The following is a 14,824-nucleotide window of genomic DNA, read 5'->3' on the forward strand; positions in this document are numbered from 1 at the left end:
TTTGTAATTTGAAATTGGGAAGTGTGCTATCTCCAGCTTTGTTCTTCTTGCTCAAAATTGCTTTGGCTGTTCAGGGTCTTTGCGGTTCCATATGAATTTTATGATTTTTTTCCATTTCTGTAAAAAATATCATTGGGATTTTGATAGGGATTGCATTGAATCTGTAGATGGCTTTGAGTAGTATGGGCATGTTAATAATATTAATTCTTCTAATCCACCAACATGGGATATCTTTCCATTTATTTATGTCTGCTTTAATTTATTTCACCAATGTTTTATAGTTTTCAGTGCACAGATCTTTTACCACCTTGGTTAAATTTATTCCTAAGTATCAGAATAATTTTTTTAAGTAATGCATTATTGCAGTAATGTTTCATATTTTTAAATGCTGACCATATCTAGTATAACATCTTTTTGGTGAAGTTTGTAGTTACAGTAGGAAGATACTAAATTTGGAGTGTTCCTTGTGATTTTATTTTATTACTAATTTTTAATGAATCCACCAGTATTCTGATACTGTGCTTTAAAAAAAAAGGTTGAGGGGGGAAAATCAGGGTAGCTGCCCTCTCTCTCCCTTTCAGAAGAAATGGAATGAGCCAGTGGGTAGCCACCAGATTGGGTGGGTTGTGGGGTGCGATGGTGAGGCATTATGCAATTAGACTAATTTCCTTCTGACACTTGTCAGGTTAGAGGGTGGAGTGGAGGAAGAAGCCAGATCCTCACTCATTACAGGGCATTAGGGAAAAACTGTGGAGCTTCAAGAGGAAATGCTAAAAGTTGAGTCAGCTCATGGTACAGTCCTGCCCTTTGGCTTGGCATATTTCTTCTGGGTCCCTATTGTCTCATTCCCAAACTGGGACATGTGGTTGATAAGTTGAAGTCAGACCATCCAGGAAAACCTGTAACTCACTTATGAAAGTCCAGAAATTCCTTGCTTCCTTCCCTTATACATAGAGGAAAAGCTTCTTGACATTGGCCTTGATAATGATATATATATATATATATATATATATATATATATATGATATATATATATGATAACGAAATATATATATATATATATATATATATATATATATATATATATGACACCAAGGTGCAGGCAACAAAAGCAAAATAGAAAAGTGGGATTGCATCAAACTAAGCTTCTGCATAGCAAAGGATATGATCAACAAAATGAAAAGGCAACGGACAAAATGGGGAAAAAATAGTTGCAAACCATGTATCCAATAAGGGGTAAAGGTATTTATAGTATTCTACTCTTTTAAACTAGGAGTGAAATTAGCCTACACTAACTAGGCAATTTGTATTAATACCTGTATAGTTTTCTTAGGAAGAACACGAGTTAGAGAGACGTCCAAGACTAGAAAATATTAAAAGCCAGATAATACAGAAAAGGTTGTGTTCAAACCATCCTTACCTTTTGCGGGGAATGAAAGATTGGAAATGAGAAATAGTGAAGTCTCTGGATAAGGTGACAAACGGACTCTATTTTTGGAATACATGGTAAATCCACTGAATAACACCAGCACCTTAATCTGTGTGGTAGGAGAACCCCGGGCTGGACTAAGAATATGGGCTCAGCCTTCATGCAGTCTGGATCCAAAGTTTGTTTCTATTAGGATGTTTGGCCTGGGGCTAGTTATAGAACCTTTGCGTGCCTACATTTCTGAATCCCTAAAGTGGGGTTAATATTAGTTACTGGCCTCACACCGCTCTTGAAAATTTTATGAGCTACATATAAAAGCCTCAGCGTATTGCCTGACACACAGTAAGTGCTCAGTAAGTTTTACCTATTATCAATAAGTCACTTTAAAGTTGACAAACATCTCACAGACCCTTTTAATGGGGAAAGCAAAGGGCAGGGGCGATAGTGGCAGGGGCCTCAATCTCTAACGGGTGGAGCTGTTAAGAAGTGTATGGAGCACATTTCCTGACATTGGTGGTGCAGCCCCCGGCTGGAGGAAGAGTCGAGCCCTGTGTGCACATCTGGGGGCTAAGGCGAGTGCAGGCACGCTCAGATCCCAGACGGTGATGGCGGGTCCTCTAAATAAACGCCTCGCATTTAAAGAATATTCGTTTGAGCCGAAGTATTAGCCTGCCTTTGGCAACAACACGCGGGTCAGGCCGGGCTCGCACAAATTGCTGTGTCGCTGTGTCGCTTCTCAGCGGTTCACGTGCATCAACTCACTGCCCTGGGAGTGGGTGCCTTCCACGTCCCCTTTCTGCAGGAGCCTGCCCAAGGTCAGGGAGCCGGCGAGGCGTGGGGCCCGACCCTAACCCGCGGGGGCCCCCAGCCCGCGCTCGGAGCCCACCGCGCCAGGGAGGCGGCCCCGGAAAGCCGCGACTGCGGCCGCGCGACGACGAAGAGCTGTGGGCAGTGGGCGTGAGCGGCCTTGGGGGTCCAGGGCCTTGGGGGTCCAGGGCGGCCTTGGGGGCCCAGGCCTTGGAGGGTCCAGGGCGGACCGGGCGCAGTCCGAAGCAGGAACGTTTCGGAACCTCGCAACGCCGCCGGGGGCCACGAGAGCCCGGGGTCTGGCCGCAGCCCCCCCGGAGGAGCGCAGCCACCGAGAAGGTTCCTCGCGGCCGGGAGTCGGGAGCGAGAAGCGCGCGCACGGACAAGACCGCACAGCGGCGCACGCGCACACGGGAGCGTACGGTTGCCCGCCGCCCTGGAGGAGAGCGAAGGCGTGGAAAGTTCCAGCTGATTCGAGAACCGTAGGTAGCAGGCGCGGCGGCTGCGGCAACATCGGAGGGGGCGTGGGGCCTCCGTGGGCCGTTATTCGGCCGAGCCCACGGCGCTGTTCCAGCGCAACCGGTGCCGGACCCGGGTGGGGGTTCTGGCGAAGGGGGGGCCCGGCTCGCCGCAGGCAGCACGGCTGTCGAGGGGGCGCGGCCGCCTTAAGGAGGGGGCGTGGCCTTGCGCGCAGGGGGCGTGGCGCGCCGGAGGGGCGTGGCGGCCCGTCTGCGCAGCTGCCAGAGCCTTTAAGCCCGGGCTCGCGGGGCCGGATCGTGCTTTCGCCGCCTGGGAGCCTTCCGGCTGAGCAGCTCGTCGGCTCCCCGTTGTCCCCGCCTCTCAGCGTTTCGGGAGCCGGTTCGGTCCAGAGTCGCGCGCCTAGCGTTTGGGCATGCCCCGCTACGAGCTGGCTTTAATCCTGAAAGCCATGCAGCGGGTAAGTGACCTTCCCTTCAGAACCTGCCTTCCCGCGCGGGCGCCCCCACTGCCGCTAGGCCACCGCCCCTCGTCCTCCCCGCATGGCCGGGAGGAGGCCAGGGCCGCGGGCGGCGGGCGGGCGGCGGGCGTCCGCACTGAGGGGGCGCGCTTGGGCTGGCCGGCTCGGCGAGGCCGCGTGCGCGCGGGGGGTGGGGGTGTGCCCGCGCGGGAGCGCGGTCGCGGGTGGGTGTGCCTCGCAAGCCGCCGGCCAGGTGGGCGGGGGTGCAGGGCCGGCAGCGGGAGTCCTGTGGAAGGTCCGCGGGAGGACACGCGCGAGCGCCCGGCCCCGCTCCCGTCGTCGCGAAGCTGCCTTGTCTCCGGCCCCGCCGTCGCCCGCTCCGCCTCCGCCCGCTCCGCCTCCGCCGTCCGCCACCACTCTAGCGCCTGCTGGCCGCCCCGGAACCGTCCGCGTTCAATAAAACGTTCTCCAAAGCGTGTTTGTGCACTTATCTGGACCACGGTCGCATGCAACCGCTCTCACGTTAAAAAAAAAAAAAAAATCTTTGACTTCTCTTTTTCTGACTTCAGCGAAAATCCTGCTCCGGGTGCTCTTAGCCCAGTTTCATTCATCCAAGTTGTGACCTTTTTTGCGCCTCCGGAAGAAACTTTTTCTCCCCCTGCTTTTGATTGATCTTGAGGTAGGGTATTTCAGGTTTGGAGGGATGATAAGCGAACCTGCAGCCCGTTCACTTCAGATGCTGGTGTGGCCGAGGACGGGCCCGCGCGGCCTGGAGGCAGCTCTTCGTCCTCTGTTCTGGGTCGGGTACTCCTCAAGCCGGCGCTGAAATCCCTGTTCTTCCTTGAAGTCGGTAACGTAGAGTGTGGTGTATGCACCCCCTCCCCCCAGGAATTAATAAAAAGTGAAATATACTGTGTCTGAACTTGGAAAGCATAGCTTCCTCCAGCACTAGAGGCCTGTGCACAGTTCTCTGTGTGAATCAATTTCGTGGAACAGCAGTTACAAAGTTTGGTTGAACTTAATTAAGCCTGGATCACGGTCCGGGCTGTACAGAAAAAGTAACAATCACCGAGATAGTTCCATTCTTTGCACCTTATCCAGTGGGAAAGGACACCCGTGCCTCCTGAGCAGGCAGGCTATTGTGTCCCCAAGCTTGTTATCCCAGAATTGGGGAGAAAACAAGATTGTGTTGTCTAGCCCCTGGGGTAGTCCTCCTTTCTTGGCCCTCCGTCCTCCACGGTAAGACACATTGCTTAAAGAGAAGAGGAACAATGAAAAACACATTTTTTAAAAGGAAACATTTTTAATTGTTTGAAATTGTGTAAGCCCTCCTTTAAACTTGTGCTTTTTAGGAGATACCACAGAACCGGGGGAAATGCGGTTATTGAAATTTCTTTTGTTTCACCTTGTTTTAGGGAGGAAATGGGTGATCACTGAGGAGTCAAAAGTCAGTGTATAGGCATAATTGTTTGAAATGAAAACTTTGAACTCTTTGTCTTTAGCATAGCTGCAAAGTACATTGGTTAACATGGCTGCAAGTACATGAAATGTATTTTATTGAGTTACTGTGTTTTGTTTTTGTTTTTGTATCCAGTTTTTTATTTGTATGCTCCTGGATTGTGGAGCATACATCTTTTACCCTAGTTTAGGTAAGCCGCATAGTACAGTTTGGTTAAAATAGTAATTCAGTACTCTCCTTGAAATCCTCACAGGAGGGGGGGTGGGGTAGAAAACCTCAGCAGATAATCAGGGTGAACTCCTCCTTGGAGGAGGAGGCCCTGATGGCTCCCGATAGGACATTGTAACAGTGAAGTTGTGTTGAGCGTTCCTTGACCTAAATAAAGTTAAGATTCAACAACAACAACAAAACTTCTCAATTTTTTTGGTTCACAAAAAATATTTTTAAAGTAGGTTGTAAATGTATAACACAAAGACTTCCTGGTTTTGAACAATTTTGTTTTCAGTTTAGGAAAATTATCGGATTCTAAAATAGGATACTTGGGGGAAAAAATGAATGGAAAAAGTTAACGCTAGGTTTATTTAATGCAAAATCCCATCGTGAGCTTGTACACGTTCGAGTCTCAGTTCTAATCGAGAGCAGTTCCTGGTCCTGCGTAGGAAGCCTATTGTACCTCCTCCATTCTAAGTTGCACATTTTTAGATTCTGAAATGTATACCTTTCATAGTATACCCCTTTAATGTGATGGCATAGTCCTCCCCGAATCATTTATGTGTCTTGGAATTGAGGAAATGTGCTTATACATATTAGCCAATCCAGGGCATTGTAGCGGTCACTAGTGGGAGTCCCCATTGAAAGAATTCAGGGTATAGTATATAGAATGAGCCTTTATTGAACTATACATTTGTGTGTTAATCAGTCACTTAGAAGTTCCCATTATATCTTTCTCAGTTTGCAATTGGGAGTTAATTATAATGAGTCTATGCTTTTGTTGCCCTTAAACCTTTGTGCATTTATGAATGTAGATACCAGTTCCTCCCAAGGAGAAACTTATTTGCAGGTGCTATTTAGCTTGAATTTTGTTTTAATGTGTGTATATATAAGTCATGTCTATTTTCCTCAACTTTTATTTTAATTTAGCATAAAAAGTAAGTAAAAGTGTGGTTAAAGTCTGAAATTGGACATAATAAAGTAATGGATGTCGTGAAACCAGGCCTTTAACGGTAATGACTAAAGCCATTTGAAAGGATAGTTGCCTAGACTGGTCTTTGACCATATTTATAGAAGAGTATCCAAATAAAAAGATTTTCAGAGTATTTTATCTGTATCAGAGATCTCCGAAAAGTTTTATTCTCTTTTGGAAAATACAGTATTCAAGGCTGTAGTGTGGAAGGACATAGCTACACAGAAAAGCACAGGCTGCAGGTTTCCAGAAGTCTCAATCCAGCACGTGAAAGACCTTTTCTAACAACTGAAAAAGAAACGAATTGCCTGCGAGATGGAAAATTCTCCACTTCCACCCTGTCCTCTTGCAGCCAGAACATTCAGGTCGATAGAGGGAGGGGTCTTGCATTTGGTGGTTGAGGTCTGACACTAATTCCTGAGGTCCCTTCTCTGGAGAGGTTGAGAAAATGGCCAGCGTCCTTTGATTTCACTTTGAAATGAGGTTTTAACGATTGGTAGTTAATTTCACATAGGTTAAAGATAGACTGAATTGCCAATACGTGAACCTACAGGGTAGCGAAGCCTAGGAAAAGCTCTGTAAACTGTAGACAATTTTTATGCTGGAAATGGGTTCAGGAAGAGGAATTTTGAGCAGAAAAGAAGATCAATGCAGAGCATTTATTTTCTTTGGTTACTTAATTTAGGAACACTTTAATTATCATGTCTTACTACGTTTGCCCAGAGTAGGCATTATTTGGAGTTGTGAAAGCCCTGGGAAAATATTTTTTCCTGAAGTTTTCTCATTGCTACTAAGGAAATTTTACATGAGGAATTAAAGGTTAATGGTTTAAATAATAACCAGCTTAGTTGCTAAGCGAATGCATGTGTGTATAATAAAATAGCATTTGTATACCCCTTTATATAGATTATTCTAGTAGGAATAAAAGAGCAGGTAGGTGCTTTGGAAATCTTAATTTTTTTTTTCTTTAAAACATTTCCTAAGTTATTTTATGTTTAATACTCATTTATTGTCAATTTTATTGAAAAGTAGGTTATATTTTAAATTTTAAGATAACTCATTGAAATAATGTTTTGTAGGCAAAGAGTTTTATGATGTAATCTGAGTTTATTATACCACCTGGGTTTTATAAGTTTAGAAATCGAAGTGTTGTGTTATTCTTGTTCCTAAAATGTGGGAAGCAGTAGGTTTTTTGATTATGTGGTGAAGAGTCGCTTCTATTTCTCTTCACTCAAGCCTTTTTGCTTAGAAAACCTGGCAAAAGTTTTGTATTTGTTCTAGAGTTGTATCCAAGTTAGGATCTTCTGAAAAGTAGTAACTCCAGAATGTTTTAGTGGCATACGGTGCTAATGAACTCAAGTGTGGGACTGGCCAGCCCTAGTCATTGTAGCTTGGTTTGCTTAGCAACATTTGATGACTAGCAAAGGGTGATATTTCTGCTCTCAGGTGGTGGCTGACAAAAATTCAGATAGAAAGGAAACATCTTTGTTCTAGCTGTCATATGGCTGTTAGTCTTTTCCTTCTCATGGGCCCTTCCTGAGTAGCTTAGCTTGTGTCTTTAATAATCACTCTTTTAGTGTTTTGTCTGCTTGATACCAGACAACTTAAAGTAGTTTTCTCGTAATGAAAGACTTGAGCTTTGTGGACAATGTTATACTTTCATTTGGATTAAAGTGTTCTTGGGTTACAGCTTATTGCCGCAGCAAGTGGTTGAAGAAGGAGCCCTGTTCCTGCCCCTGAGCTACAACTAAGGTACAAGGAGAGGCTTGGGGGTAGGGAAGTCCTTCCTCCCCAGACATGGTTTGTAATCATGAAGAATGCCTGTCAGAAGTTGATATTCTGCACTAAAAATTTTTTTTTTTGAAGATTTTATTGGGGAATATTGAGGAACAGTGTGTTTCTCCAGGGCTGTTCAGCTCCAAGTCCAGTCGCCGTTTTCAAACTTAGTTGCAGCAGGCACAGCCCACCATCCCATGAACCGGCAACCTTGTTGTCAAGAGCCTGGGTTCCAACCAACTGAGCCATCCGGCCGCCCCGAAAATTTTTTTTTTCTTAATTGTTATTCATGACTGACATCCAGTACTGATGTTCATAGGCTTTTAAAGTCTAAGCATTTATATGCAGACTGCTGTTGAATCTTCTAACCTTTAGATTTTAAAATCACTAAAGAAATCTAAGAGTTTGAAAGCAATGAGGGACAAATTCAGAAGTAATATTTTTCATTTAGTGAGCCTTGCTGTATCTGTAGTACAGGTATGATTTTTCTGTTCAAGGTAAGGAATACCTCTTTAGTGGAAGGCTAGTGGAAGTGTTCTTAACCAGTAGGACTTAGCATCAACACAACACATGTAATTATCTCGTAGGGGAGTTGGATTTAAGGAATTAGTCAAATTTAAGGAAATCATTCAAATTTGTGAATGTCTGTTAGGTTATCAAATTATCTAAAGGAAAAATACCCTCAGAAGTTTGGAAACGGACAGTTAATCTGGTTCTCTTATCCTTGTTGCTCTAACATAGAGCAGGAGTTGGCAAAGTGGCTTACAGGCCAAATCTAACTTGCCACCAATATTTTTGTATGGTCTATGAGTCAAGAAAGTATTGTACATTTTTAAATCATTGGGGAAAACAAAATTTTATGACATGAGAATTCAGAAATTCAAATTTCAGAGTCCATAAATACAGGTGTATTGGAACATAACCTTGTTCATTTGTTTATATTTGCTATCAGGTCCTTCATAAAAGAAATTTGCTGACCCCTGATTTAGAGTATGCAGGCATAATTTCCCAGTCCAGTATTTCTATTAGTTTCTTATGGTGCTGTTTTTGACATTGCCTCTTTGATTCCATCCTTTTCCTTCTCTTTATATACTATACCTTTGACCTTCATATGAATGACTTGCCATTTTTAGGCAATAAGCCAAGAATTCTGGCATTTCGTACTTTCCTCTGTGCCGGTTATAGCTTGCTGGATGTCCCCTTAGCACTGCAAACTCAGTGTGCTTCAAACTGAATGCTTTGCCTATGCCAAAACCTGTCTTATTTTCTGTTTATGGGTTCTCTGTCTTCTTTTACCTGGGGCTGAACAAATTCCACTCTTTGTGTTCCTGCAGTCTCAATCCCATATAGTTTCTTCTCTGCCTTGGTCTCGTATGTCTTGCTTGAGTCTTGCAGTTTCTTAGCTGGTCTTTAACATACTGCTGAGGAGTTAATACCTGTATATATGCTTCTTGGAGTGCAAAAATACATGTTCTTGAGAGAACATACTTTGAAAGAATTAAATGGCGATGCATTTTGAACAAGAAAATACAAACCCTTCATTGTACAGTGATGCCTTTCTGCTTATTTCATTGCCTTCACATATTAGTTGCTTGTGTCAGTGCTGTTGTCAAATTAGAGCACACCTCTCTTTTGAAAGAGACATACAGATGAAGTTTGGCATCCAAGGCCGCCTCTGATAGGATTCCAACCTATTTTTTTTTAAAAATAAAGAAACCTCTCAATTTCTTTCATTCTCCATTCCATATACCAAGTAAATGAAGCTGCTGCAGATTCCCATAAATAGCATTCCCTTTTATTTTCTTTGGTACACGTGTCACACTGCTTTTCGTGGAATGCCCTTTCTTTTCACATTGCCCCATCTCCATGAAAATGTGTCTGAAGTTCATTTTAATGCTCTTGGTACATTAAACAACTGTTGAAGACTTGCGCTGTTGGAATAGACACTAATCTTTCCTTTGAACTTGCATGATGTTTTTCTGTGTCTTATCATATGGATCCCTTTTTACTTTGTGTTACAGTTAGTTAATTGGTGTTTCTTACCTCCTTTGCTCAATTATAAATGCTAAGGGTCATATCTGTTTCATTTCTGTCTTCTGCTCTGCTTTGCACATACAGTCAATGGTCACTTAGAAGCCTTACAAGGATGACTACTGTCATCTCTAAAACAGTTCTTAGATATGAGATAGCATGCTGACCTTTTGTGCCAGTAAGATGCTTTTAGTTCTGTGTACTTGGCTTGCACTGGGCAAGTTATGTGCTAGCCAGAAGTCGTGTTGATTTCCAACACTATTTTATGGCAGGTAACCTTGTTTTTATAATAATTTAAATACGTCAACTGATAAAATAAGTGCAAACTTTTTTTCCTCCTGAAAACCGAGCTGGATTCTTTGGAAAGATTTGATAAAGGTGAGTCACTAAAATAATGGCTGTAGAATTAGATTTGGCTGTAATCTCTAGAAGTTTGGGAGGAAGAACAATAACAGTCCAGGAGGATTCTGTATATAGACTGCGTTACAGGGATTTCTTAAAGCTGTCCACTTTAATGAAACAACTGGAAATTGTAGATGACGCATTTATAGATGTGGTTTAGATCAAGCAGAAGGAACTTGACTCAGCAAGAACTCCACATCATCGATCCCTTTCTCCAAGTGCTTTTCCCCTGTATTAAAATTGGCAAATGATGTACATGTATGTGTGAAACTTTAAAAAAAAGGTATGTATGTATGATTTTTTGATTCCTATATTAGCTTTAATCCCTTTTTTTCCCTATTTTGGATATGATTGTTTTGGATACAAAGGCTTCTGCTTCAGTAAGTACTTTGATTATTATCTAAATGAATGGAAGAATATAAGCTTCTAAATGAAGATAGTGGTTATGTTATGTTGGAATGAACAAAGATCTGGCACTGGAATCCTAGAAAGCTTTAGAGAGCGATCACCCTGGTTTTGGTTCCTGGCACCTACCTCCTAGGGATCTTAACCTTTTTGGATTCTCATTTCCTCATCTGTAAAGTGGGAGTGTTCCCTAAGTTGGAGAGTTTTTGAGGAGAAAGTTGTAACATGACTTTGGAGTTTGTAGTGTTCAGTGTGTCCTTAAAGTAGCTTTGTGACCTCAGGCAAGTTATTGAACTTAATTGAACTTTCCATTCACACTTTGTTGATGAAGAGACTCCTAAAGGTAAATTTCTTTTATGTAAGTTATTTTATCAGAATCTGAGACTGAGTCAAACCTGAAATAACAGTACTTGCTCAATAAATATTTGAATTAGTGAACATGAGCCATTCTCCATACTGTGTTTCCCAGAAAATAAGACCTAGCCGGATAATCAGCTCTGATGCGTCTTTTGGAGCAAAAATTAATATAAGACCTGGTCTTACATTATAGTAAAATAAGACCTGATCTTATATAAAACCCGGTCTCATATTATATTATATGAGACCGGGTCTTACATTAATTTTTGCTCCAAAAGACGCATTAGAGCTGATTGTCCGGATAGGTCTTATTTTTGGGAAAACATGGTAATAGCTGGCATGCTAATAAAGCAAGGGCAAGCTTTTGCATCTGTGATTTGTAGAGTGTATGAGGGGTCCCATGAACTCTTACCAACGTAGAATCATGCCTTTGTCAAACAGATGTATATGGTTTATTCAACAGCTACTGGCCTTTGCCAAGCACTGTGTGCGTTGGGACTCCTCATCAAGAGCTAAAAACTATTTGTGTTTGGGCTCTGTGTTCATCTCTTCCGTCTGACCTTATATAACTTGTACTTAGTAAGACTTAAATGTGTTTTTTAGGTGAGAAGGTTGGAAAAAGTGAAGACTAGAGAAAATTAAAGACAAGAATTATGCAGTTTAGATAGGCTAAGTGCTAAGGTGATTTGAGGCAGGTGTGGGGGGAAACTTAGTATTTTAACTTACTCAGTAAATGTTTGATTGCTAATTGCCTGATGGCTAAAGCTATAAGGATGACCACTTTTCAGTAGAATCAGCAGATGGAGCATGAAATAGTAGCCCAATCGATTTCCACTGCTATGTAGTATTTTCGATTAGTATTTTACTTTTAAGTTTTGATGCAGCAATGTATTATAAAACTATGTTTTTCCTTGTAATTGGTGATTTTAAGAGATTTGGTTCATTCCTATTGGCATAGACTTCTTTTAAATAAAGGAATTAAAACTATTTTATATTTAGCACATGTTATAATATAGCACATATTTCATTAACATGCTTACTTGATTTTTTTAGTAATTGTCTTATAAGCCAGCAGTACCTGCCATCCAACAAGACCAAAATAAGACCTTTTATAAGAGAGAATGCATTTTTTGATATGTGTGTATGTCAGCCTTTTAAATCCCACTTTATTTCAGACTTAATTTGTAACTTTTTCTGTACCTGATTATTTTATTTTACTCCGAAGCTGCATAATGGGATATTGGATGGTATAGGGTATTGGGCAACGGATGAAGCAGACTTGAGAAATGTGTGTGTGTGAGTGTATAATGGATGAAGAAACAAGAATGTGACAAAGAAGAATAGTAATGCTGGTAACTTTTAAATTTCATTCTCTTTGGGAGATGGCAACATGAAATATAAATGTATTCATTAATTAATAAATGCTATTTAACAAAGTTGTCTAAGGAATAGACAGGGTGTGTTGTAAATTCTAACTATTGTGTTTTAAAACTGGGTAAGTATGAATGATTGTCATCATCCCTAAATTATTTTGTCATAGTTGGGAGTTTTAATTCAAGATGGAAAGGGTTGGGTGGGCCCGTGGCAAAATGAAGAGCTGCTGGGGGGCGGGCATGGGTGTGTGTGCTCCTGCGCTGGTGCTTATTCTGCTCCAGTCTATTACTGCCATGCGGAGTATGGGCCTGGTTTCTCCGGCTCCTCCTTTCCTATCCTGTTTCTAATCAGAAATCCAGATTTTACAGGAAATCTGATTTTTAAGATGTTGGCAACTAACTCAAAAATATTTATGCACCACGGACCAAAGGAAATGTACTTGTTGGTTAGGTATAGCTACCATCTTATAATTTATGATTTTGATAATTGGCTTTAGATGTTCTTTAAAGATGTCCTTAATTGCCTTTAAATTTCTCTCTTTTAGCATTTATGATTCAGAAATTGCTGCTCACATGTTGACAAAACTCACCTTGTTATTTTTGGTCATTGATTTACAATATGACTAACAGTAAAAGGCAAACATGTTCAGTTCTTAAAAGTAGTATCAGTTTCTAGTTTTGGACTACTAGATTATGCATGCCCATCAAGGCTAATGTGTACATGTAGACTGCAGGGAGTGGCACAGGAATCAAGTATGACTTAGTATAAACTGTCAGAAATTGGTATTCATAGTCCTCTTTTTCTTTAGATGTCTGGGTGATTGTATTAACCTCTTAGGGCTTTGAAATACTGTTTCTGGGCAAAGAAAATGACATTTCAGGGTATGTCTGAGGTCCACATATGACCTATGATCCTTGGAATATAGTGTTACCATGGAAAAAAGCTAGGTACTCCTCTAGTCGGAGTATAGAACAAGGGAATGACGAAATATTATTTTTGACCAGGCTTCATGTTTCTATAGAATGGAAGCCAAATTATTATCTTGACTGACTTTCCCTTTTTGTCTTTCTCACTTTCCCACTCTCACTCCAGATCCATAACAGCAAATCGCAGATAAAAAGTTCAGGTGCAGTTTGTTCTTCCCCTATCTTTCAAGTCCAGGATATAATTGATTTGTTCTGCCCCCAGCCCTTCAATCATTTGTACTATGATTACAGTGCCCTAGGTGAGGAACCCCTACCTACTTTGAGACTACTTCAGTAGAGGCTGGTGTGGATGAGAGCTTAAACATTGAATTCCAAATGAAAGAATGGACCAAAAACCAATGACCTGGACCTGGACCCCCTCAGTGCTCATAAGCTGTCATTTGCTTGCTTCTGCTCCAGAATGAAGATTTTCCACTTTTGTCTTTGTTTAGTCTTAGGTTTTTAAAGCATTTCCCTTGACCCTCTACCCTGGCTGTTAAAATGCTTTAATTTTGTCAGGTGAAGAATCCCAAGTGCATCTGTAACAGCCAGATTGCTGTGGCTGTGGTCCAGTATGAGAAAATTCTCTTTGTGGTGATCAGACCTTAGCTACACTTGGATTTCAGGTGCTGGGCAGATCCTTGTGTGGGAACCCATGTGCAGTCTTAGCTTCTCTTAGAAGGTGGAGAACTAGTTAAAGTCCCAGACATCTGCCCTGTTTTCAGTTTTTGTTCAGATGTCCTTGTGCAAATTATAAATATAAAACATCATTCAGTACTGGTTAGATTCAAATTTAAGGTGAGTTTCTGTTGTTGAACGAAAAGCTAGATTTGGGGATACCATCTTTGTTGGGTATATGTTATTACAGGAGAGATGTCTTTAAGTATCCTTTTTTAAAATCATTTGAACCTGGTAAGTGAATGTGTGACTCAGTAGTAGGTTGTTTTGATTGTCATTCTTTTGCTGGTGTACTACTTGCCTTCTGTTTGCATTTATGTGAGAAAGCAACTGTGTGTAATATACTGTCTTGAAAACCTTAGACCCCAGGTTTCCATGAGGGACAGTCTTAAGTGTGGCAGACTCTGGTAGCACTGTTGGTCTCAGGAATGCCATTCTCAACGTGTGGATTGAGTACCAGAAGTTTTTGCAAATTCAGTTTAAGAGTCAAGTGAAGAAAAGAAATTCTTCCTAATATTTTCTTTATTAAATATTTTATCTGATTAAGATGAAATAATTGGAAGCTATCATTTCAAGATCTCTTACCTTCTGACATCCAGTGAAAGCAATTCTGACACTATTTCTCTGTATTTTTATACCAGTCTATCTACTTGTGCTATCTTTGAAATATAAGAGAAAAATGTAGCTGCATTCGTAATCTATGATGCCATGCCAGTTTTTTATGTTCACTTCTCAGGTTCAATACCAATCTTTCCAAATACTTTTAAAGTTATCCTGTTAATGTGTTATGTTTTACTTCTTGAAAATATATTCCCCAATCCTTGGGGAAAATTAGAAACTTTTAAAATTTTCCAACCAAAGTTATCTGCCTTAGGGGAAACATCCCAATGTCAGGATCTTCTATTCATGACTTGGCCTGCTTGGAGAATTAGAATCTGGTGTACTAGGAAGACTTTTGTGTTTACATTTTCTGGCCTCAGTCACATGGAAAAATGAGAAACTTTGGTATCTGTTCTTCTAG

At 41.5% G+C, this 14,824-nt stretch overlaps 2 protein-coding genes across 2 annotated transcripts in view; both read left to right on the forward strand.

The window, feature by feature from the left end:
- The first annotated feature begins 3,033 nt into the window (after nucleotides 1-3,033).
- MRPS6 (mitochondrial ribosomal protein S6) overlaps nucleotides 3,034-14,824 on the forward strand; it is a 67,847-nt gene continuing 56,056 nt past the window's right edge. The window contains exon 1 of the mRNA XM_081074496.1: nucleotides 3,034-3,173. Within this exon, the coding sequence (XP_080930622.1) occupies nucleotides 3,129-3,173 (45 nt within the window). The 5' untranslated portion in view covers nucleotides 3,034-3,128. The remainder of the gene's footprint in view (nucleotides 3,174-14,824) is intronic.
- Nucleotides 3,054-14,824, forward strand: part of SLC5A3 (solute carrier family 5 member 3) — a 33,976-nt gene continuing 22,205 nt past the window's right edge. Inside the window, exon 1 of the mRNA XM_081074479.1 lies at nucleotides 3,054-3,173. The gene's annotated coding sequence lies outside the window, so the exon portion shown is untranslated. The remainder of the gene's footprint in view (nucleotides 3,174-14,824) is intronic.

The sequence above is a fragment of the Rhinolophus hipposideros genome (assembly GCF_964194185.1).
Source record: "Rhinolophus hipposideros genome assembly, chromosome: 2".
NCBI lineage: Eukaryota > Metazoa > Chordata > Mammalia > Chiroptera > Rhinolophidae > Rhinolophus > Rhinolophus hipposideros.